At 41.4% G+C, this 24,446-nt stretch overlaps 1 protein-coding gene across 2 annotated transcripts in view; it reads right to left on the bottom strand.

The window, feature by feature from the left end:
• Window positions 1–24,066, bottom strand: part of LOC122834365 (FYVE, RhoGEF and PH domain-containing protein 5-like) — a 41,773-nt gene extending 17,707 nt beyond the window's left edge. For both annotated transcript variants that reach the window (XM_044122752.1, XM_044122753.1), the window contains exons 1-7: window positions 23,938–24,066; window positions 23,404–23,805; window positions 16,629–19,374; window positions 8,034–8,151; window positions 5,301–5,359; window positions 4,891–4,921; window positions 782–933 (exon numbers count right to left, since the gene is read on the bottom strand). In XM_044122752.1, coding sequence (XP_043978687.1) covers window positions 782–933; window positions 4,891–4,921; window positions 5,301–5,359; window positions 8,034–8,151; window positions 16,629–19,374; window positions 23,404–23,413 — 3,116 coding nt within the window. In that variant the 5' untranslated portion in view covers window positions 23,414–23,805; window positions 23,938–24,066. The remainder of the gene's footprint in view (window positions 1–781; window positions 934–4,890; window positions 4,922–5,300; window positions 5,360–8,033; window positions 8,152–16,628; window positions 19,375–23,403; window positions 23,806–23,937) is intronic.
• Window positions 24,067–24,446: the final 380 nt, after the last annotated feature.

Genomic DNA, 24,446 nt, shown 5'->3' with positions numbered 1-24,446 from the left:
TGTTCTAAGCAGTGTGGTCTGGTGCATCTTGCAAGGCTTTTATCTAAACAACACGGTACTCATAGGAGTGCTGCTTCAGTCAAAGTAGCATTTAAAATGCAGTAACACCTGCTGCTAATACCCACTTATAGGTCCTTTAGTGATTGAGTGAGAGAACAAATAAACTACCGGGTTAACCTTTTGTTAAAGAAATTAAAGCCCTGTTTGGTCCGATTCCATCGAACTCTGGTTCATTTGTCTAGAAAGTCCCGTTTATTTGGGGAGGTGTGAACGCGCAATCGAATTCTGATGCGGACAAAAAATCAAACTCTGGTCTGACTAAAAACTTGGGATCGGTCTGAAAGCAGGAAGCGGACTATAGCGCAGGGCATTCTGGGTAAATACAACCCAAACAAATGAAAGTGTCTTGCGTTGGGGGGACAAATGGCTCATGGTCATTTTTCCAAAGACAAAAGAGAAAGCCTACGACCGCCAAAATTCGTGTTTATATTTCCCGAAGAAGGAAGTTGAGCTCTAGACTTCTTCAGAGGTTTTCCTGTTATTTCCTTCTGTGGTTCTTGGAGCAGCGCCACTAACAGATGAGGAGGTAAACTGTTTTTTAAATTTCTTTTAATGGTTTGTTTTGTTTGTCACTGTGCAGTGTAGAAACTAACTGCAGCAGCTGAAAATGTAACAGATGTGGCCGTTTCAGTCCCCAATGGATCTGAGTCTACGGGACTGTCGGCTGTGAAAATGACCTAAATGTCAAACCGTGGGGATCACGGAACAGCCCGCTTCTTACCAATTGCTAATGCGCTCCTCCAGTTCCTTCAAGATGCTGCTGTGGAGGGTGTAAACTTGTGGGAGCACCCCCAGTATCTCCACCAGCCGCTGCTTGTCCAGCACTGGCTGCCCTTCCTCGTCCACTGCCTCGCACACCGCTGACCTAAAGTCCTGTGTGAGCGAGAGAAAGAGAGAGAGAGAGAGAGAGAGAGAAACAGGATTTGCGATGAGAGACTTTTCAAGAAGACAATGCGGTGGGACTCGAAACGCAAAAACAAGGAATAAAGGAAGTGCTTGTGAGGAGGATGGAAGGAGGAAGGGAGGGCAGGAGAAATGAAAGGTGCAGAGGAACGGGAGGAATGAAGAGAGGAGAAAAATGGAAGGAAGGTCAGATCCTCCTAAACATCCTTCCTGACACCCTCCCTTCATATCATCCCCTCACTTTGGGCTCCGTCCAGGCATTCAGGAAAGGTGGCCCCCGCCTGCACGGCACACCAGGTGTTGCTGCATAATGACCTAACTCCACGATACAATGCCGGTGTGTACTAAACCCGCCGCCGCTTTTCATACCTCTGCAGACAAGAGCCCAAGAATTTGCTGATAAGGCGGCTAATTTGGCTCTACAGAAGTGTATTCGGTGCACATAAAGAACGCACAACTGGCATTAATAGCAGCGGCGTGAGTAACCAAAGGGGCTTGTTTGATGAGTTATGGCAGGAGGGAGAGGATAAGAAAAAAAAAAAAAACAGGAGAGAGGATATTTATCTTCTCAGCAAATTAGCTCAAAAAAGAAACAGAAAGCAGGTAATTTATTAAGAGGCGTTGGCGTGATGTGAGAAATATTGGCTTCCTCTTCTATCGACACTGCTGTGCACCGAAGAGCTACATGTTGTGTCTCTAATAAGGCACGCGTGTCAAACTCGGGGCCCGCGGGCCACATCCGGCCCCACAGTAGCTGTTGATGTGGACCTCTAGACCAGAGGTCTGCAACCTTTACAATAATAAAAAAAAAACCACACATTTTTATCCTCAATCTGGCTAAATAAAACGCATTACCTGACCTTTTGAAAAAAAGACATTTTTGATGAAGATCCACTACAGAAAATGTATTGATGTTTTAATATAGTAGTTATTTTACTCCTATTTGTAGGTTTTAATAGAAAGAGAAACATAAAATATTTTCAAAAAGCTTATATCTACAGTTTTGTTTTTTAAATCGGCTGTTGATATTTGCTCATCATTTCCAGTTTAACAACTAAAATAGATTAAGAGAAAAAAGGATATTTTTAGGAATTTAAATGCAAATGTTTCATAAAAAAAATTAAACTACAAAATAGTTAAAAGTTGCAATTGTTATTATATCTTTTAAAACTGTTGTTATCATTTTTAGTCAAATTTCGATTCAAGAGGGCCACATAAATATAACTATAACAGTTGTGTGCTTGGATATTATTTTATCAATTAAATCTCACGTTTTTATGTGCCAAATTGTTTGCGTCATTGTGCAAAGATGTTAAATATTTAAGAAGTGCGAATCAAAGGCAGAGAAAGATGCAAGATCTTCAAAGTTTCACAGTATATTCTGCCACAAGGTGAGGACGTTCACGACCTTGAAAATGAGTTTGACCGCCCTGCTCTAGGGGACGAGTGTATGGGGCTCATCAATTTCAGTTCTGTGTAAAACCAAGACACAGAACAATCGTCGCTGTCTCGATGCGAGATACTGTCAAGAAGGCGGCCCACTTCAGAACAAGAGACTCGACCCACATTGGCTGGTTGAAAGAGCGGCCATGTTTCTGCCTGACTCTGTCTTCCACGTCGCGCGGCTTCGACTCTGTCATGGTAACTGAAGTTTTCGGTTGGGCAGTCAGTCACAGTGGGCTGCTCGCTGCCTCTTCTTGGCCAAAGGGGTCGCGGATTAGCACAGAAACGGCCCGAGCTGCATGTGCTGTGCTCGCCGTTACCGGAGAGAAGTCGTTTAGAAGAGGAGCGCGGCCTCCCTTCCTATGTGGAGACAGGCTCTGGAAATTCTTTGTATTCTTGTTATTCCTTATCAAACAATGGAACAATAGCTCATGTGTGCTGCTCACTTAACGCTGCACCTTGTTTTTTTCCCAGACGGTGTGTTTGTTCAAGCCGTTCCGCCTCTGTGTGTACCGCCACCTCTCCCCCGACCCCCGCCGCCTCGGCTGAACTACTCACTTTCAGCTTAACGACGACCATCGAACTGCCGCCAATAACTTAAAAGATCACAGATTGACAAGCAATAGCATCCTGCTGCATAATCATATCTCTGGATCATCTAAAGAGTGAACGTCACCTTTAGATGGTAAAGGAGATAGCCATACTTCTTTATTCCTGTCTTTTTTTATACAGTACACACCAAAAGTTTGGACACACCTTCTCATTGAATTCAATGAAAGTGTGTCCAAACGTTTGGTCTGTACTGTATGTGTTGTAAGAGTTTTTAATTCATTGGTTCTTCAAGCTTTCTGGGAGTTTTTATTGAATATTGGCTGGGGTTTTTTTCAGACACTATCATTCACATTAAAAAGTATATTTATTTATCTGATAGGTCATAAAAATAAGCAATATCCCAAACTTTTGAACCCCCATTAAATCGCTTTAATCCATTACCTAAAATTAGAAAGGGCAACAGCTGCAGCTAATACAAACATACCAAGACATGGTCGACCAGCTGAACTAAAGATTGGGCAAGACGGATAATAATAGTAAAACAAAAGAAACATTTGTGTGTTGTGGAGGAGCTGCAGATACCAATAACTCAGGAGGGGGAATCAGTTAATTTATGATGAACAACAATAAAAATGGTGGCATCATGCTGTGGGGACAGGGAAACTGGTGAGAATATAGGCATAACTACAAACAAAAAGGTTTAAATCAGAGCGTATTTCAGTATTAGAACGGCCTAGTCAAAGTCCAGGTCCAAACCCGGCTGGAAATCTGAATTTAGAATTGCTGTTTAGAAAAAAGAAGAGTGGGAAAAAATGTTCTCCAAATGCCCCAAAGTACAGGGGACTGGAGACAAAGGCAAGCCACACTTTTCAGAATCTAATTAGTTAAAGCATTTTAAAACCGTGCTTTCACTTAAAAGTTATGATCAACAGACTCCTGTTTTAAATGTGAACAGGTTCAGTGGGTATGAGTATCTCTGTAAGCCACTTCAAGCTTATTTACACCCGTTGCTTGTTTCCAAGGCGACACAAAAAAAATCCACTGTGCTCCAGACTTTGGACAATGTTATTACAATTTGTGCAATAAATGCTCAAATGTAAACTTTATCCATCATTGTTCACATGAAGATGTAGCCTCTGGTTCCGTTTGTGTCTAGGAGGCAGCAGCTAATTTGTAAGTTTGGCTATTAGGTTGAAGCTACAGGTTTTTGGTCATCAGATGGGCCTGTTATTGTTGTTGTAAATATTCATATTAGTTCATGTTTACAACGTATAAGATCTAATAAATCGCTGCAGTGAAGTCACAGGAAGTGTCATGAGACATAAATGTCATTCTTTCCTTGTAAATATGCAGTTATTTGATGTTGCTTTGACAGGAAGTGAGTGAGAGGATGGAAAAAAGAAATATGGTGTGTGTGTGTGTGTGTGTGTGTGTGCTCTATGCACAAAAATCCCCCTCCCGTCTCAAAAACAATAACAAAAAACCCCAAAGTTCTCGATTTTACTGGCTGCAAGGTCACGAGAAAGATCAACTTTCTTTTAGTGACATTTTTACTTGGAGGAATTTTTGCCTTATTCACAAAAAACAAAACAAAAAAACCCCATAAAAACAGATTTGTGGTGTGAGGACGTTGCGTCATCCTACAACTGACCACAACATGACAACTTTGTCAAGACCAGGAAGTGAACCTGGCTGCAACAACACTGATAAACTCTAAAACCGAACATTACCAGAGGGAGAAGGGAGGAGGGGGGAAGAGGAGACAGAGACTGGATGTGACAAACACACACACACACACGCATGCACACACACACACACACACACACACACACAGGATAAGATACAATGAGCAGATCTTTAAGAAATCTTTAAGCAGCAGAGATTTGAGGTCCATTAGACCCACTTTTGATCAGGCAGAGAAGATTTCCTTACCTCCTGAATGTGCTTGAGGGAGCTAACATGCCTGCAAAAACAAGAACATTACAAGATTATGAAAAAACTGTAAAAAGAAGCCCTTAAATAAATAGTTTTTTTTGTTTTGTTTTTTTTACTACAAATTTGGCAAATTATTTAAAAGGTTTTTAAAGAGGAAGAAAAACACAAAGCCTCGCAGAAGTGTTCACACTAAATTGATCTCTTCACAGTTTTGGACATTATTGGATCAGTAAGGAATAATGACATTTGTAGGTTGTGATGTAAAAAACCCCAAAAAACAACAGGTATGATTTTGGAGAGTTACTCCAGAACTTTTGATGAGTTAACGCTGAAGTGTCAAACAAACAAAAAGGAAAAACAAGACGAACTGATTTTATTGGGCTTACCCACAAAACCTAGCCACTTACATTCTCTCTGAGTCCACAAGCTCTTTGGCAACGTAGAACGCTCTTGAACGCCCATCAATCTGCGTGACAGGAAGGGAAAATGGTGGGAGATTAATGAAAACAGTTCATGTTTAAAGGCCTTTTGTGGAGCCATCTCGAACATTCACAGTGCCAGCTGCAGCCCTGCTAAGCAGGCTGACAAAACACCGAATTGACTTCTTTTTTTTTTTAAGATTCACGCTGTCAACATAAGACTGATTATTTCATTACTCTGCGGCAGCGACTCGAAAGCCTTCTCAAATTGAACATGTTTAAATTCAGATGCATTATTTATGAGAGGCTGTATGAAAAACTGCCCCATTGATTTAGAGGCTAATTGCTGCGTCTCGGAAACAAGAGAGCAAAAGCAAAACATTGAAGCTTTTATGGTTTTTACCAAGGTGACCAAGGTGTTCAGAGTTAAATTTGCTCGTTTAAAGGGACACTGATCTTTTTATGGTAAAATCAAGGGCGCCCTTCCTTCTGAACTTTTTCTTTTTTTTTTTTTGTTCGATTTATTGTAACTTCGCTTTGAAGAGTAAGAAAACAAGGAAATGCGCGTCACATGATCAGTACCGGGGGTTGTTATTGTTGTGACAGCAACAGGATGGGTGGGGTCCGTCTTTGAGCTGCTGTAAAAGGTTGTACAAACACAGAGGGGAGATTTCAAGGCCCATCAAATCTGCTAAAGCAGTACAGGCTGGAGAATAAACTCCGACACGAGGCTGAAGGGAAGTGAAGGGTTCGGCCACTAGGTGCTCCATCTAATGGTGTCAAAATGAAAACCCCATCCACGGTCTATTAAACACGATTATGAATGCAGGCTGTAATGATTCAGGTGGCTTCACCCGGCCTGCAGTGAACGTACAGGGTTCCATTACCCACTCTGCAGGGGCTGGCGTGAGATTCTCAAAGAGCGACGACCTTGGATGAAAATGACCGCGGCTTCACAGTATCGAGACAAAGCTTCGAAACAAAAAGGTGTGGCGTTCGAACGTGCTGAAATGACTTAATTTAAGACTGATACTGTATTACAGTGAGAGCGTCTACTTCTGCTACTTAGGTGACAATATAGAGTAGCAGCTAAATTTAGGAGTAGTTTACATCAAAACTATGTCTTTGTTGTTCTGTCTTTAAGGCAGTGTTGTGAAAATGTAGTTGACCCCTTGCTAGGTTTTCCTTTTTAGTTACTTTTAAGCTTTTCAGATCATCAAATTACAAGGTTAAACACAAGACGCCGTTTTCAATTGAGGATTTTGTTTACAAAGTGAAAAAGTTACCGAAACAAAACAAGCCTTTTCCAAAATTTTTTTTTGCTGCGCTTGTCAAACCGCAACGTTTCTGTGCTTTGTTACAAAAGCTGAGCTTCATTTAATTACAGGGCTGATTACTGCCTGCCAACAATAGCATAAATATAACTTTTCCAGGAACGCAATCTGGATCAAAAGCAGAATATTGTGCTCCAATCTTAAGAAATCCTAACGCATGAGAATCAACGTCATTGGCATGTGTCAATCTGGAAAACATTACAAAGGGTCGGGAAAATATTCTCTGGACGGAGGAGACGAAAATGAAACTTCCTGAGAAGATGAGCGTCATGTAATATCTGTTGTACAATTAAAAACATTTTATGGTAGATATGACCCTTTGCACTCCTCACTGTCTTTAGGGGGGAGTAACGGAAACACGTAATTGGTAAGTCACCTTATTGCTTGGATTTTAATCTGTGCGTTTTGCATCCAGTGAAAACAAACATGTTAACAAATAAACTGGTCAGTATGCTGTAGGTTTAGTAATACTTCCACAGTTGACTGGTCTTGACTGGTCTTGAAATAAAATCCCGAGTCCTCAGCGCCCGAGACCGAGACGAGATCGAGACCGAATGCGGTCGAATCCGAGACCATCAGAAAATGGTCTCACTGGGACTTAATCAATCAATCAATCAATCAATCAATCAATCAAATTTTATTTGTATAGCACATTTCAGTAGTAAGGCATTTCAAAGTGCTTTACATCAAATCAAACACAGAAACACAATGCAACATAGAATCAACAATCAAAACACAACATTAAGTCAAACATTTTGTAACTGATTACGTTTCAAATACAACTCTAAACAAGTGGGTTTTTAGTTGAGATTTAAAGGAAGTCAGTGTTTCAGCTGTTTTACAGTTTTCTGGAAGTTTGTTAAATCTGATTGACATCTCTCTGTATGCCCACAAATGCTGTTTCTTCTAGAAAACCCTCCAACCTGGGAGGATTTAAACAATTTTTAAATAGTGGGTCAAAATTCATCCACATTGGGAAAACCTTCATGCCACACATCACAAAGTTTTGAAGGAAGTCATTTTACACTTAGGGGCCAAAAACAACCAGGGGATCTCAAGAAATGTTTTGTTTTGTTAAGGAATTGGTTTCACTCACACTAATTAAAACACTGCCTGTATCTGAGCTGGGAACATCAGGGAAGTACCTTTAAGAAAATAAAGTTGATTAAAGATAATAAACTGAAAGTTTTATTTTATGTTTGGCTGTGAACATATTTATCAGTACAGTCCTTCCTCCTTGAATACAAATGAGAAATACATATTTTTCAACAACTAAGGAACACACCATTTTTTCTAAAAATGGTGTGTTAAAGTAAAATAACTGGTAACTGACCCCATGTCTGTTACACACCTTTTTGTCTTTTTTTTTCTGGATCTTACTACTCACCTGTCGGTCATAACTTTGCTCCAAAGCGCCGTCTTCCTCTTCTGAGGTACGACCGTGGTCTTCATCAGCCGACAGCCCGGCAGAGACCGGGTTTATGGGAAAAGGTTCCGTGTAGGCACTGCACAAGACATAAAAAGACACATTTAATCTAGCGAAACCTATTATCACAACAGCTTCTATAGAATACAGGATCACTGTATTGGCAACACGGGACGATGCTTATTTATTTATTTTTTTTCCTTTTCTGTCGGGAATGGAAAGTAGTATAAAGCGCACTCCATCTCAGACTCAAATTTACAATGAAAGGCCACTCACTGCATTCCCAAAGGGCACATTCAGACGCGGTGCTAAATTCCCAGTCCCTTATAAATGTATGTTTTTCGGCTTCCTCTGAGTGTCCCTAAGCATTTCAGTTTCCATAAAGAGTCCCTGGGTGCTTAGAGTGTAATAATCCCTTTCCTGATTAGGTCCTGAGGAAATGGCAAAGTTGCTAGAAATCCTTTTGTGCGCTGCAGGAGCCGAGGGGATGTGCTGCAGACGATTTCTTGTGTAATCCCCTCTAAATGCAACCTGCACTAATTAGCGATGCCCTCTGGCCCATTATGACCCTTTAAGTAAGTCTGGCAGCATCACGTCATCACAAAACTGTAAATACGACAGGCGTACGTCGATAGATCTAACGTCAATACAGAGCTGCTGCAAAATTAGAAGTCGAGTGCAGCGCCTCATTGAAAAAATAATTTGTTATTGACTAGTGAGGAGTAGGCTATACCTCCAGGAGACTAAAGGTTATAGGAGTTATCTTTTGGGCTCAGTTCCCATTCAGACATAGTCATACTTCACGAGGATCTCTCTCTCTCTCTCACACACATCCAAGCAGCCACCTATAACAGCCTTATTGGGCGGGCCGGTGGAAGCACCTACGGCCCATTACTCACGGTTGACCTCAGAGTAGTCGGGTCGGCGTAGCCGGGGCTCCCGGGTTTGGCTCAGGAGGGGGAAAAAAAGAACCGCGGGGAATTGCTCTTCTTTAAAGTCATTCTGCCGCTCTGATTTATTGCGCTATCTATAAAACGACCGAGAGCAACTCCGCTGAGGACTTCCACCTTCACCTTTTCGTCTTCAACCTACAATAGCACTCCAGCCTTCAATTATTCAGAGAAACGTTTCACACGAAAGAAGAAATAGAATCAAACAAAAGGAAAGAAATGATTTTGTTTGCAGTATATGTTAAGTTCAGCAAGTGAAACCAAACAGACCAAAAACTCGGACCACTATGAGAAACATTCGATATGGGCCTGGAGAATGGAAAATTAGGACTTTTGAAAAAGTCTATTAAAGTAAAGTTATTATCCCAGCTGACTGTGTTGGAAACACGACAAAGTTAAATCTAGTGTGTCAAATTTAACAGTAACGGTGGAAACAGAGAGACGAGTCTCACCAGCCTCCGCTAAATTTGATGGTGCTTGTAATACACGATTCAATAAAGTAAACACTCCGTATCAAGATATATATTAGAAGAAGTCTTTTTCCACTTGTAATGGCACCATTATGAGAAAAAAAGTCTAATGGTGCTGGTTCATTAGCTTGCTAACTATAGAAGAATGGGATGCTAATGTGGGATTTGGAACATGTGTTAGAGTGTTCGCTGTCTTTAGAGAGGAAGGTTATTTGTTTACTAATGTGGAGGTGGCGTCTGTACAAAATAATAATACATTTTCTTTATGATAGCTACGATGATACATGTGGTCTGTTTGGGTTAGATTAAGGATAATTTTTCAACTGTACGATGAGTTGGGATTTGAGGTCACAGGTCCAAATTCTAACTTTTGAGCGTCTGACTTTTTTATTTTTTTTAAATTCAAGCTGAAAATTGATTTACTTTTTAGCAAATATACTGAAGTTTTCTCTGTTGGTTATTTTTAAATGCCGGATCTTATTTTCAGTCACAGGACTAAAAAACGTAAATTGATCAAATCAAACAGAAAACTGTTCTTGACATAAAAAAAGAGAAGAAAACATGTGACGACTGAGCATATAACAAAAAGTTGAGTGAAAACAGAGTGACCATTAAGAAAGTAAAGATAATTTCAGCCTCAATGAAAGTATCAAAAAAGTAAAAGTATGAAAAAAGTATCTCCAAGAGAATCAGCAGTCGGACCACTGAGGCGACTGCTAGTGTGGTTTGTCAGGGTAACTGTAGGAGCCATTTATCCTTTTCTGTGTTTATCGCCACCAGGGGGCGTATTTCATTTTGAGTTCTGTGTGTCTGATGGGGAATGGGTTATTTAAGGTCAACCATGATTCTGTTCAGGTGTTGTTAGTGGGAAGAGGCAACAGTTTTCTACTGTGCTTGGTTTGTGTTTGCTGTCTAAGTTATGTGAATTTCATTGGAAATAGTAAAACAATGGACATTGTTTGGATAATAGACGACTTTATTGTAAATCAAACTAAAGATCGGCATCATGAATCTTAATAGAGCGCACGTAAGACCAACGCCTTTTGAAGAATAACATCCAGTAGCCAAAAATATAGGATTTTAGCCGCTACAGATACGGAGGTCATTATTTTCAGATATCTTCATGTCTGTTAATGTTAGCAAATCGCACTATGAAATTAATCAGCTGCTCTCTCCAAACACTGCTCCTGCATGCCTCACTCATGATAATTAGCTGCAACAGCTACTTGCTTTTTCTCGGTGTCTGACCCAAATGAGTGATAGCTTGAATAACAATATTTTGCTTACTTTTCCTTTCACCATTAGTTCTAAGTCACTTTTTTCTTTTTTTTATTATTAAACCAAACGGCATATAGTGAGAAAACCTAACAAGTGGAGAGTCTTACAGAGTTTAAGTGATTTGACAGATGGTGTCCTTAAAGTAAAGCTTTCATAGCCATTGCTGTGGTGCAGCTGCACCCGGACTGATTATGAGCAGAAAATCACTGCTTCCATTCACTGCCACAACATTTCAAACAACCACTGCATGGAGTGCTGGTGCATTACAGTAGCAATGCTGGCCAGAACCAGAACAGAAATTACATCTACCTGGGTTATGCATGAATTTGAGATATATTACATTTTTATAAAAAAAAAAAAAATGTAGCAAATTAATGGTAAGCTGGACTCCTCACAATTTCAACCACTGGAAAAAGAAACAACAACAACAAAAAATAACAGCCAATAATTTAAAGAAACTGGCTTGAGAAATTTCTGCTGCACAGCTCGATGGTGTGAGGCAGGCTTACGGTAACACCTGACAGTCCTATAATTAAAGGTCTGATCACAGGAATGGAATTTTGTCAACGCCTCCCAATACTGATTATTTTAAAACCGGCTTGATCGTAACCCCATTAGTTACTTGAATTGAATCCCATCTCAAACTCAGAAATTTCAAGGCAGAGACTTTTGACTAAAGTTTTGAATAAAATCAGCTTACAGCTGGAGCGCGGTGAAATTGGGTGTAATGTCATTCCCAAGTTGTGATTACCAAGGCAGAGAGAACCGAAGTGCTCTTTAAATACTCAGCCACTGTAAAACCGCTTTAACTCTACAGTACATTCAGTGTGATTGACATAATGACACCAAAGCTGTCAGAGGTGCACTTAAACACTTTTTATTGAGTCTCTGATGCAGTTTAAACATGACACAACATAACAGATGACACCTTTGAAGATCGCAAAATAACAAAAATCCAGCTTTCCCTCTTGGAATTTCAGTTTCAGGAGGGACATTACAGTCGGTGCTTTTAAGTACAAACAGAAAGTAGTAATGGTTTCTAGGGCTCCTTATGTTTAAGTGTCTTTTTAAAGAATATAGGTTAGCTCTTTAAGCAAATTTAAAAAGCTAACCATATGCGTGTTCAACCAGAAGTATACCTTACAAAGATTGTGTGTGATATAAAGCTTAATCTAAACGAACACAAGCCACATTTGAGCTATCTGTTGTTATAGACAATCAATAGCAAGGCCAAAAGGATGCAAATAGTTGCATTGCTATATTACGGGTACATTTAAACTAGTTCGTAGAGTCAGGTGCTCGTCTGGTACATCCAGACCAGAGGATTGTTTGCTGTAGCTCCAGTCCTGCTCTGTATGGTTTGGCAAATCATAGCAGACGTGAACTCACTTTTTAGCAACAATACATGTAGCACCCATAAATCTGTTAGCTTGTTCCTGAAGAGAGACTGCAGCAGTTATTGGTAATCTCAAGCAACAGCGACAGCAGACTTGACATTCCTGACTGGACCACACCTCATTCTGTTGTTCCAAGGGAAAGCAAAACCCTCACCCCGCCACAGGGGGTAAGCCCATTCCTCCCATTTCGTCCTACCTGTCATGCCGTTTCTGCGCCTCTCTACCTCCCACCCGCACCTCACCCTTATCCCGCATTTCCTGTAAACAGGGTGGTGGGAAGCTCCTGGGCTGGATACTTCCTCCCTTGGGATGACCTATTAACGACCTCGGAGCAACTGGCACCGGTCCTGGCGAACCAGGGACACGCCTTGCCCACCGCCTCGCTGCACAGCGCACCACCCAGAACAACAATGTACTTAAGATGGTTCCCTCATCACTACTAATGCTAAAAAAACAGTGGGTGGAGGTACCGTTTTAAAGGCCATGCCAGGGCTTTGTCATCATTCTGAAGGGGCTTTTTGCTGAACTGGAAGAGTGATGTACACCTCTGCTACACATTAGCAGAACCCCATTATACGTGCTAAAATAAAACAGCGTCTCGGCTGCACAAAATTCTGAACTTTCTTTGCTAAAATTAGCTGGTTTCCTCAGCCCATTTGTGGCAATTTGGCTTTTTCAATGGGCCTGGTTTGCTGAGACAGCATCCTCAGCTGGACCATCATCTAGTCGATAAAACAACACAGAGAAGTAACTCCGGCCGCTTGCACGTTTGCGCATATAATAAGCCACCCACACACCTACAAAAATAACACACCTTGATTGATTGGGATTGGGTTAAATCGCAGCGCCTGTTCTGCATTCATCCTACGCTGCAGTGCGCAGCTAATGAACATGTTTCTTTGCTTAGTCTGAATGTGTGTGCTAATGTGGCGTCTTAATGCTGGTGTACATTAATCACACCACAAGAAACAGGGCAGCCGTGGTGGAGAGCAGCCTTGTAAGCTCGCCTTAAAATGCACGTCTGTGGCTGCAGGCGTTTGTCGAGAAACTCCCTGAGGCTATCCGCTTGTTTCTCTCACAAAAATCAACTTGTTTCTCCGAGGAGCTTTGACCGTGCTGCGTTGAATGTGTTCTTAATAAATCACTGTCATCGTCATCTCCGTGGTCTGGGACTGCGGTAGTGTCAAGATTTCGAAGGCTTTTGCGAGATATGTGCTCAGAAAGGCAGAGAAATGCCTCTCTGTGAGTAAACTCTCGCACAAATACATATTCTATCGACCTAAATAAAAAAATCCGCCCTGAGGCAACTCAGAGTGACCCTGGTAACAGGAACCTCGGTGATGGGAATGCAGCTAAAGGAAAAGCAGAAAGACTGATAAGGTTTTGGCATCCTTGTGGCTGGTGTGAGATCTGAAACACAAAGCGAAGCGCACTGATGCCATCACTAGGAGACAGAGCATCTGCAGTGGTCAGGTATAGAGCTCTTTAGAAATGCTCAGACTCATAAGAGTGCCTTGAAAACATTTTTACACCCAGTAGGGCAGAAGTGCCAAACTCATTTTTGGGCACATCAAGATTATGAATGTTCTCTAGGGCCATTTGTTCCAGAAAGTATTGATGAAACCAATTAATACACTGTTAAAATATTCGTACATAGCTGCCTCTGTATCCAAACATTTGAAATATTGAACATTTGTTCACATTAATCAGTCTCAGGATTTCACGGTTATCGTAAAAGTAAGAAAATTAGCAGTGACTTAAGCCAAATGTTTTTGACCATTTTTGCAATAGAGCATATACATTAGTGCAAAAAAAAAAAAAAAAAAAAGTGGGTACCGCCAATCTCTAAAACGACAGTGGTGGTAAGTTAGGAATGGAAACAGTTAACATTACGAAGGTGGAAGAAAGCAGAGTGGGTGATGCTGGGATGACACAAAGACTATTGACCTGTGGTGAGAGGACAGTGGATAAAGAAAATTAGCTAGATTTGTGGATTATGGACTTTGCGCCAATAAGAAGTTTTTCAGTTTTATATGGATTAAGTTTAAGAAGATTATGAGAGGGAGGAGCAGGGATAAAGATTTGGTAGGTTTAGATGACAGGTAGAGTTGGATGTAATCTTCATAGCAGTGGAAATTGATACATTTTCTGAATTTACTGCCAAGAGGTAAATATTGAAAAAGAGTGGCACCAGGACACAGCCCTGGGGCGTGCCACTCACTCACTGGAGATACTTGGGATTGGAAAGGCTTTAGCTGGACAAGGTGAGAGTCATGAGAGAAATATGATGATGAGAACCAGGATAAAGCTGTGTTGTTTATTCCAAGAGATGCTGGACGGCTAAGCAGCAGTCCAATGCTGTCAAGGGACCTTTCGTGATTTTGACCAGGGTGGTCGCTGTGCAGTGACAGGGCCGAAAGCCAGACCGAAATTATTCAAACAAGTTATTGTCACAGAGCTAATTCTACATTTGGTGAGATACAAGTTTTTCTAAAGCTATGGACAGAAACGAGAGATCGGAAATTGGTCGGACTCAGGGTGTATTCTGGAGTGACTGTAGTACAGTCGGGATGTTTCTGTACCATCTCAATATGGTGATGATTCCACACTTCATCACACACTGCAGTAAACCCTGCAGACCCACAAGAGGACAGTGACAGAGAAGCAACAAGGAGAGTAATTTTAATAATAATAATACCAAAAAAATCTCTTAAACACAAGTGTCTGGCATAGTAGAGGAATTACGCCAGAACTGTTTCTTTTGTCTTTCTTTTGTTCATGCAAGACAATCCACCATTCCAGTTTATCATTGCAAACCTTGTTTTCATATTGATCTGCATTTTTCTATTAACACTTTTCCCTCCTCTGATGCTCTCACGTTTTCGCTTATCCTCCACCACTTCGACGTGTGAAAGAACCCCCCTCACCCATTTTGTCACTTTTAATTGCATCCATAATGACTTTCCCTAATGTGCAGAAGCTGCACTCGCTGAGCTTCCTCATTGCCAGTACCTGTTCTACTACATCAGTCTTGCATGGAAAAAGCACCACCACATGTGACTTCAAACCCCCCCCCCCAAAAAAAAAACAAAAAAAACAGGGATAAGTTCTCTCAGAAGAGCTGTTGGTCTTTTTGAAGCCAGTGATGCCTGACCAGGCAGGCTGCTTGTTTCTCAGATACGTTAACAAATATCACCAGGTTGAGTACAGTGGGATCCCTCTTACTGGAAAGTATCCTAAGATAAAGTGTGAGGCTGTTAGCTGTTCAAGAATTTTGACTGTATAGTGTGCATTGAAATAGGATTGCATCTGCATGTCTTTTGGCCACAGTTTATGTTTTAGATCATCACACAAAACTTCATATTATATAATGAGAACTTGAGTGAATACAAAAGCCAGCTTTTAAGTTACAAATTCAATTGAAAAGTGGAAAAATATGCAATTAAAATGGGCTTAGGTGAGAAAGCAATCATGAGGCTGGTTAAACCATAAATTAACTATGATTAAACAAATAAATAAACTGCCAAAACGGTATAATCAAGAAATCACCAAAATAGCTGTCATCTACTGTATGCCAGATAACACAGAGTAGGCCGAAAGAGCAATACAGCATTTTCCAGTGTAAAAAAAAAACATGAAAGAACAACATTTTGTTCAAATCTCCAGCATCTATCTGGAAAGGGTTACAATCCCACTTTTAATCTCCTAAGACTTCAGCAATACTTGTGTAAAGCCATTTTGGGCATTTTTTCTGTTTTCTTCACAAATAGAATAATGGTTTATGTTCCCACGCGACAATTCCAAAATTATCCTGAATTATCATGCAGATTCTATAGAGTACTATAGAAGTATAGTGCTCTTTGAAGCATTGTAGAAGAACCTAGAACAATGACTAGAGCAGGGTAGATCCCTCCTTGCCTCATGTCAGGTGTGCATTCATGAATTAACAAGAAAGATACTATAGAAAAAGTTAACCTGTAGGAAAGTTTAAAGCCCAAAACCCTCGCTGACCAAAGAGAATGCATATCCCACACACGGGAATACACACAGGAGGTATTTGTGTTATTCATTACCGGACCCTAAACATCATAAAAACGAAAAGCAGCACAAAATCGAGATAAATCGGCTGAAACACTTTTGAGAAAATATTCTGTCTACTAATGAAACTGGTAACATGGTGGTGGTAGTTTAATAGTCTGGGGCTGCTTTGCTAACTGAGAACCTGGAAATTTGGCTTGATTTAGAAGAAGGCTTGCCAAAAATTCTGTGAAAGATCTGTGAGATCAAGCTGTGATTTTTTCATTAATTGGGGTACCTGATACTACAAGCATCAAAATTATTTGAGCTTTCTCAAAATTATGGCCAAGACAATAATATTACACCAGACATTACTATACATAAGGTTGAAATAAATATTTTGGATTTGTTGAGGCAAAATCATAGAAAACACTTTGTTCCTACCTTTCAGAGTCTGCTTTCAATGTCTGAGGCTTGCTGTCAATCCCAGGAAAACTGTTCATATCCACATAACCATCATTTTCATTGGACACCACTGTGGTGCGGTTTGGATTTTCAAAAAATTCTGTGACCGTGTGGGATCTTGTGGGTCTTCCTGGGATCTGGATGTTCTCATAGTCAGAGCTCATGGCTGGAATATTTTCATAGTCTGAGGTGTCCGCACTGGGGAAAGAGATGGAGCGAGGTTTGGTCATTGGAAGTGGCATGATGGAGCGGCGAGAGCGCTCCTCAAAGGATTCCACTCTGGACACGCTCTTGCCATCAGCTTTGAGGTCTCCTTTCCTCCTGAGAGGATCTTTGCAGAGAATAAGAGAGGATGGCAGATTTGATGGATGTTGCTGGGGGTTCACCATGGCAGACTGAAGCTGAGGCGAGCTGCCATTGCTTCGGCGATCAAGCTCTATGACTCTCACGCCGTGATGGCTGGACTCGGAGGAGGATCGCGAAGAGCGGACACTTCCATCACTGAAACCCTTTGGGTCGGTCTTCCTCTTGAACTTGAACGCCAGAAAACGCTTAAATGAGGACTTCTTCTTCTTGGGCATTTCACTCAGTTCATGCTGGATCAGGAGGGATGGTGAGCTCTTAGTGACAGGTCTCTTGGTGATTGGGACCAGCTCAAAGGGTGGAGGTATGTCCACTAAAGAAGTTGGCGTGGAAACACCACTTGATGACTGATGGCTACGCTGAGAGAAGCTCCCAGAGGAAGTTATGACGCATGGCAGGGACAAAGTGTCATCCTTTCTCTTTATCCTGATCTCATTCTGAAGCGATAGGTCATTCTCCGCTGAAGTGAGAAAGGATAATCCTGGACCATCGGCAGACCGAGAAGAGAGCAAGAAGCGACGAGACTTTGTAGACGGAGTTATGCAATTAACTGCTGGCTGTTCCAAGGGGCTGAGAGGTTCACTGCTCTTATCCTCCGGTACGGTGCAGTAGTCATGAGTCTCTGTCCCTGTTTCCTCTGGTACAGTTTCTGGAACATAATTTGAGACTTTTCCAGAGTAAGACCTTGATCGTGTGACAATGGTTTTTCGATCAAGAGGCATGACGTTCTCCCCTTCTGATTCAAACCCAACCTCTACATATATGTGCTCATCGCTGTCTGAGTCCGTGTCTTCATAGTAAGGCACAATATGGCAGTCTAGTTCTTCAATGTCTTCTTCAAAGGCTTCAGTGGTGTGAGCAAACACCACCCTATTGGTGAGCTCTGGGGTGCAGCCGAGGTCTAGGTCTGCTGGCACTGTGATGTTGCATAACCTGAGCCGAGGCTGGCAGCTTTTTCTCTGGCCGCGCAAAGCCTGTTCTCGCTGAGCAGTCCTCTTGTTTACACTCTTAACTCGGATATGCTTCTTTTCCACCTCCTCTTCCTCATCCTCTTCACCTATCTCGACGTAATCTTCTGATGACACGCATTCGGAATGCTCAGCGTTATCATCTTTTAGGCAGATTGAATCATCAATGTCAGCATATTCATCAGCTGACTCAATGTCTTTTGCTTTGTCTTTATGTTGAAAAGATTGCTCCATGGCATCCTCATTGTGAAGCTGTTCTGAGTTGGCTTGCTCATCTTCAAGCTTGTCTACGTCATCTGATGACACGTAGTAAGGTTCCTGGTTACAGGCATCCTGGGTTTGAGATTCATTTGCTGATGAAGATTTATCTTCCTCTCCAGGGTTCCACTCAGGATCAGCCGTGCTACTCGTATCTTCTGGGACCGCTTCTATGACGGAATAAGGCCCGAACACGTCTTCTGTGCTGGACGTGAATCGAAAACAACCAGAGGGGTCCTTTGTGGCTCGTTCTGGCTGCCAGACTTCTGTGTCCCCTGTTTCAGCCGTGTCACATGACTCACACGTATCGCTAGCATCATCAGTGGGGCCGATCAAATCATACGGATACTCCTCAGTAACAGTTGGAAGCATGCTGAATCCGTATGCAAATCTGCCATTTTCCAACTCTGCCTCATTTGGGAAAAAGCTACCAGGCAGCTCAATGCTTGTTTCGTGAAGTCCAGCGTCATTGTTCTCACCACCAACACTGGACGATTGTGTTTGCTCAAGATGTGACTCTACCTCTTGCTCATATAAGTGCTCTGTAGAGTCACCACCTGTTTCCGTCTTTTCTACCTCTTCATACTCTGGCTCCGCTGGAGGATGCAATGACATTACTGTACTCTCATCATCAGTGTGGTCACCATCTTCAGGCTGAACAGAATCACCGTCAGTGGTTTCTTCCTCTGCGATGTCAATCAAATCGTCTGCCTTGATGGTGTCATCGGAGGCTGTGCTGTCCACATCGCCATCTTTATCAAACACTTCTGCTCCTCCATCTGTTCCTGCCACGGTTTCTCCCTCTGCCATGTGCTCTTTGTCGCTCCCTCCTGCGCTGTTGTCACTAACCCCACCCTCTACTTCTTGTCTCTCCTCTTTATTGTGGTTCTCCTCAGTCACTTCAAGGAGATCTCCCGTCTCCCCGTCAGCATGAGGCAGCTCTCCGTTGCTGAGCCTGTGCTGATGGTGGGTGTCTCCCTGTAGGTGAGACTGAGAGAGAGGCCTTGGTTTGGGGGCCACAGGAGGTTTCAAGCCATGGACAGGGGGCCATGACTTTGATGTCAACTTTGACTGCACCTTGATAGTGAGGTGACTGCGAACCCTTGGTCGAGGGACTTCCAGTGGATTTTGAAACTCTGCGAAGAGAATGAGATAAAATTCTAAGTTAGCATGACACAAATCATATTTTTACAACATTTTGTGCTTTTATATGGCTTATTATTCTTTTACAAGAATAATTGTGTGCCTCATATTTTTATATCTAATGGCATCAATTTTATAGACATTCATTCAATTTATGTCTTCCCTGCAGCAACAAATATCACAGCAGTTAATACCAATACTATTTTACTAATGCATAACCTTTCTCACATCTGAATTGGGTGGTTAATTTTACAGGGGCTAATAATTTTTAAAACTGTAAATACATTTTTGCAGTGTGTCACCAATGATCTTTCTGTGTTGAACACATGCTGAGAACAAAACATGCATTGTTTGCAGTCATAGTAAGTGATAGAAAAACAACTAGCAAAAAAAAAAAAAAAATCAATAAAACACTCTTCACTGAAACTGCTGAATGATTTTTTTTATATTTTAACCACCTTACTAATTTTCCATGTGAACAGTCACCAGCTTCTTTGTAAATACCCACTGAAATTTAAAGTCAATTTAATGGTTGAACAACTTCACCAAAACCACTACCACGCTTTTTTAAGACTGGAGTTGTTTTAAGATGTCGCTTGTCTCCATCACCCAACAATAACCACCCTGCACCCTACCACAGCCCCTCCTTGGACCGGTCATTAGTTTCAGCACTCTGGATCAATGAACAGAACCTCATTTCATAAATCTTGAACTGACCCTTTAAAACGGGGGTCTCAAACTCCAGTCCTCGAGGGCCGCAGTCCTGCAACTTTTAGATGTGGCTGTGCTGCACCACCTGAATAGAATAATTAAGCCTCTGGATTACTGATCTACACAAGGTGGAGGTAATTAAGCCATTTCATTCCAGTGTTTTGTACCTGTGGGACATCTAAAAACTGCAGGACTGCGGCCCTCGAGGCCTGGAGTTTGAGACCCCTGCTTTAAAGAAAGCTATGTCCAGTGCAGATGACAGCAACCAACAGAAAGCTCCAAGGGACATTATCAGCAGGAAAAACAAAAGAGCTGCGGGGTACTTAGAGGAGTGACAGTATCACCGCTGTATGGGAAGTGGCACAAGTGGATTGGGGATTTTTGGTAGGACAGCACACAAAACAAACTAGGATCCAAACTTTTCTAACAACTACCTCAACAAAAGTGCTTATGTCTTTGGGAAAAGCCTTATAAGCTACAATTACAAGAGGCTTAAGGGTATGCTCCAGATTTTACGACGCTCTGTTAAGTTGCTATCAGTAACAGTTCCCTTGCTTGCAGCACGTCGAGTCATTTTCAGCTAGTGGGAGTGGGCCGCTTTAATCATTTTCAAAGTAGTCAAACAAAAGGATGTTCATATCCTTAGGATGTTCATAAATGTTAGCATTTAATTATTCATTTATGGCATCATTAGAAACTGCTGTTATGTTTGTTGTCATTTTCTTCACTGAACAACAAAGCGTCGCCACAAAAAGTGGCTGACTGGAGGTCTGCTAGAAAAAGTTCCCAAGAACTAAGATACCAGGAAAAACAAGTGCAATTTTTGCTACAAAAGAGTGGTATGGCTCACTGCCCTGGGGGCCATTTTGTCAGGGGGCGGAACAGGCACCCACCAAATATTTTTTAACTGAATTGCTCTTTTATTACTTTCTAACGAGATGTGGACTGAATTTGATCATTTCCAAACTTGAACATGCATAATTTGCAAAGAACAGGCCAAACTTAGATTGAGACTACTATATATATATATATATATATATATATATATATATATATATATATATATATATATATATATATATATATATATATATATATGTTTTTTTCCAGGATGGCGTTCATTCAACCACTGTCACTGATCACAATGACAGCAAGTCTTACTTCTCTACAGATAACCTAACAGCTGACAAGGTCGGTCGAAAAAAACTCAACCAACAAAATTTTAGGGTGTAACAATGACCTTGTTAAAACATATCGTAAACCAGTAGATTATTTCAGTTAACATAAACTTGTTCAGTTTCAGTTACGAGTTACTTTCTATAGTCCCAAATAAATCCCAAACCGGCTAAAATGGCAAAGTCTGTCTGGCTAGCTGTCAACCTAACACCAGTCAGAGAGTTAAATCAGTTTTCACTGTGATATGATGTTCGCAAACTACAGGTAAGGGAGCTATTTCTTATCATTTCGCATAGACTCACCTCAACAAGTCTGTCTGGCAACAAGCTCATCCTGACTTTCTCTTTAAAAATTACATCGTCTGTACTGAACATTGTCGAGAAAAATTTTGACTCGTCATGAAACACACCCATTCTTTACAAAGTGTGTACAGCCCTGGTCTCTTCCTGTTATTTAGTACCTGTCCTGACGCACATCCTATTAAACCCTGCGTGCCCTCTGCTTATTCCTTAGTATTTCCTTGCTCCTTCTGTCTGCAAGGAACAAGGTTTCTGGTTATTCTTTTTCTACTTATATAAAAAAAATCTCAAGAAAATAATTCCTAGAACATTGTTTTTGTTTTCATTTTTATCTAAGACACATTGCTTTTGGTTTCAAACATTAAATCAGGTCCAGTTGAACTTTTGTGGAAAAAAAACAGACAGGATATCTCTGGGTGGGAAGGACATTAACAGTGAAGCCCTCCAATCACTCCACCACAAAACCTCTCGAGGAGTTCACATTTTCACAGCACAAATGGACTTCCTTCTCCCCATTCTTCAACGATTCTCACGCACAACCACATGCTTTTTTTTTTTTCTTTTTCCCCCTTTGGAAAGGACTCTTTGAGTGCGCCAAAGAACAATAAAACAGGGAGAGAAAAAAAAAACACGGGTCCCAGTCTGACAAAGCACCCAACTGCGAACAACAGGATATGAATTATGCAACAAGAATTCAATTAAAATAAACGTTTTGCAAAACAAAAGGAAGAGACAGACACTGGAACCTTGAGTCTGTCAGACGTCCAGGATGTGATTTCACACTGTGCTTCGATTCTGAATGTCTAACCGTACCCACCTGCCTCAAATCTGATTTGACGAAGGCTTTGGATCCTTCAGAGTTATAAGAAAAGCAAAGTCGGTCCAAGGCATAGGCGATATGATCAGCTGATTGAGGCTTTCACACCGGCAGGGGGCTCTCAAGAATAAATTGTTATAGCATAAAGTGTTGGAAATAATTTCCTCATTTCCACAGGCAGAACATTTTGTTTGAATCAGAATTTTTTTGAGCCACAACATTTCCTTAAAAACTACCAAAATCTTTCTAAACGTTTAAGAAACCCCCCACCCCCCAAAAAACAACAACAAAAACAAAAACAGGTTAACCATTTACTCTCAGAACCTAAACAATTTACTTGTATATTATTTACAGTTGAACAATTACATTTATAATAATACAAAATGCACAAATGTTCACATTTGGACAATGTAAAAGAGATAAACTGTCCCAAGTCAGCTTCAGGTCGGCTACGTAATTCCAATTCTGTTCGAGAAATAATCTACAGCTTCTCGGACTTGAAAACAGAACCAGCACTTCCAAACACACACTCCCATTCAGATCCGCCACGGTTTTATTTCTCAGACAGAATTAATAAATCCAAACATAAATCCTTGTAGGCTACATCCCTTCAATTTCTTATCATAACTTTCAAAGAGATGGACACTACTGAGTCCACTTCCAAGGATTTCAGTGTTATTCCAGGATATGAAGACACACATACACACACGCCAACTGCATACAGCGTACACGCCATTCACCATCATCCTACTACAATGTTTACCACGAGGAAACGCACATATCCCGTAGATAAAATTTTAATAAAATTAGTCAATTAATTTATGTTTCTAGTAGGCGCAATGTCTCCGTTAACGCACCTCAAAATCGTTTAATATTGACGCTCATTGGGAAAAACATAGAAAACAGTAACTTTCATAACTTAACATCAAACCTCCTCGTGTGTCGTCGGTGCCAAACTCAGACACGAAGCACTAAAAGTTTATTCTCCGGTGCAACAACGTTATGGATTCACGACCAACCTGCGTTCATTGTGGGACATCATCATCCACGGAAACCCACGGCTGTCCTCATTTTTCTCCGCACAGATAACGGAGCCCTCCCGCAAAAAGCCCCGACTTAATCCAGATGCATTGCGAGCATTGAGAGGAATTCAAGTTTTGAGAGTAGAGGCATCCTTCTCGGCGGCGAAAGATCTTGTATAAGGTGTTTTCTCGTCTCACAGCTGGTAGCGGATTTCTCTCTCCCTCCCTCTCTCCCTCCCTCTCTCTCTCTCTCCACGCGTGATGTTCCAGCGCACTGGTGCGCTCCTGTGTGGAAACGGGAGGTGCTGCTGGGTGCTTCCTGTGGCTGGACCTCAGCGCGACGCGGAGAGATGGAGCGCGAACCACTCGCTTCAGGCCACCCACTTCAGCTCACCTACTCTTGAAGCAAAAAATAAATAAATAATAATTATTATGTAGCTATATATAGCCTGTAAAATTGTTGTTCTTCTGAGCGATTTGTGGTGCGACTCATTTTAATCTGATTTACAGACAGGAATGCATTATACCTACCATGGACAAAATTCTCTAACAGGTGGCACCTGGTTAGCATTTTCCAAATTTTCAACACGCCTCACTTAGACAGAATCAGCAATATGACTGCTGTTACTATGACATTTACTCCCCCCTCCCTCCAGGGGGTCCTTTGTGGGCTCTAGTGTCCCTTATATGAAAGTAGGCTGACAGGAAAGGTGGGAAGACATGCGGCAAATATCGTCTGGTCCGGGAGTCGAACCCGTGACAGCCGCATCGAGGACGCAAGGCCTCCAAACGTGGGTCACGCCCGACATTTACTATTCACTTATTTGCTTACAGTGGTTACTGGTGTGGGACTGCTATCATTTTGAACTCAACCTTAAATGTGTTAAATTACATTAACTTTTTAAAATACACAACTCAACAAAAAGAAGTAATGTTTTGTCTGGTTTTGTTCTCCATGTTAAAAAGAAATGAATAACTCTTAAAAAAACTTTGCCTCAGTTGCAATGACCACGTGAGCTTTAGGAAGCTATCCACCTGGC

This window comes from Gambusia affinis, linkage group LG07 (genome assembly GCF_019740435.1).
Source record: "Gambusia affinis linkage group LG07, SWU_Gaff_1.0, whole genome shotgun sequence".
NCBI classification, from domain to species: domain Eukaryota; kingdom Metazoa; phylum Chordata; class Actinopteri; order Cyprinodontiformes; family Poeciliidae; genus Gambusia; species Gambusia affinis.
This window is presented reverse-complemented; position numbering and strand designations above follow the sequence as displayed.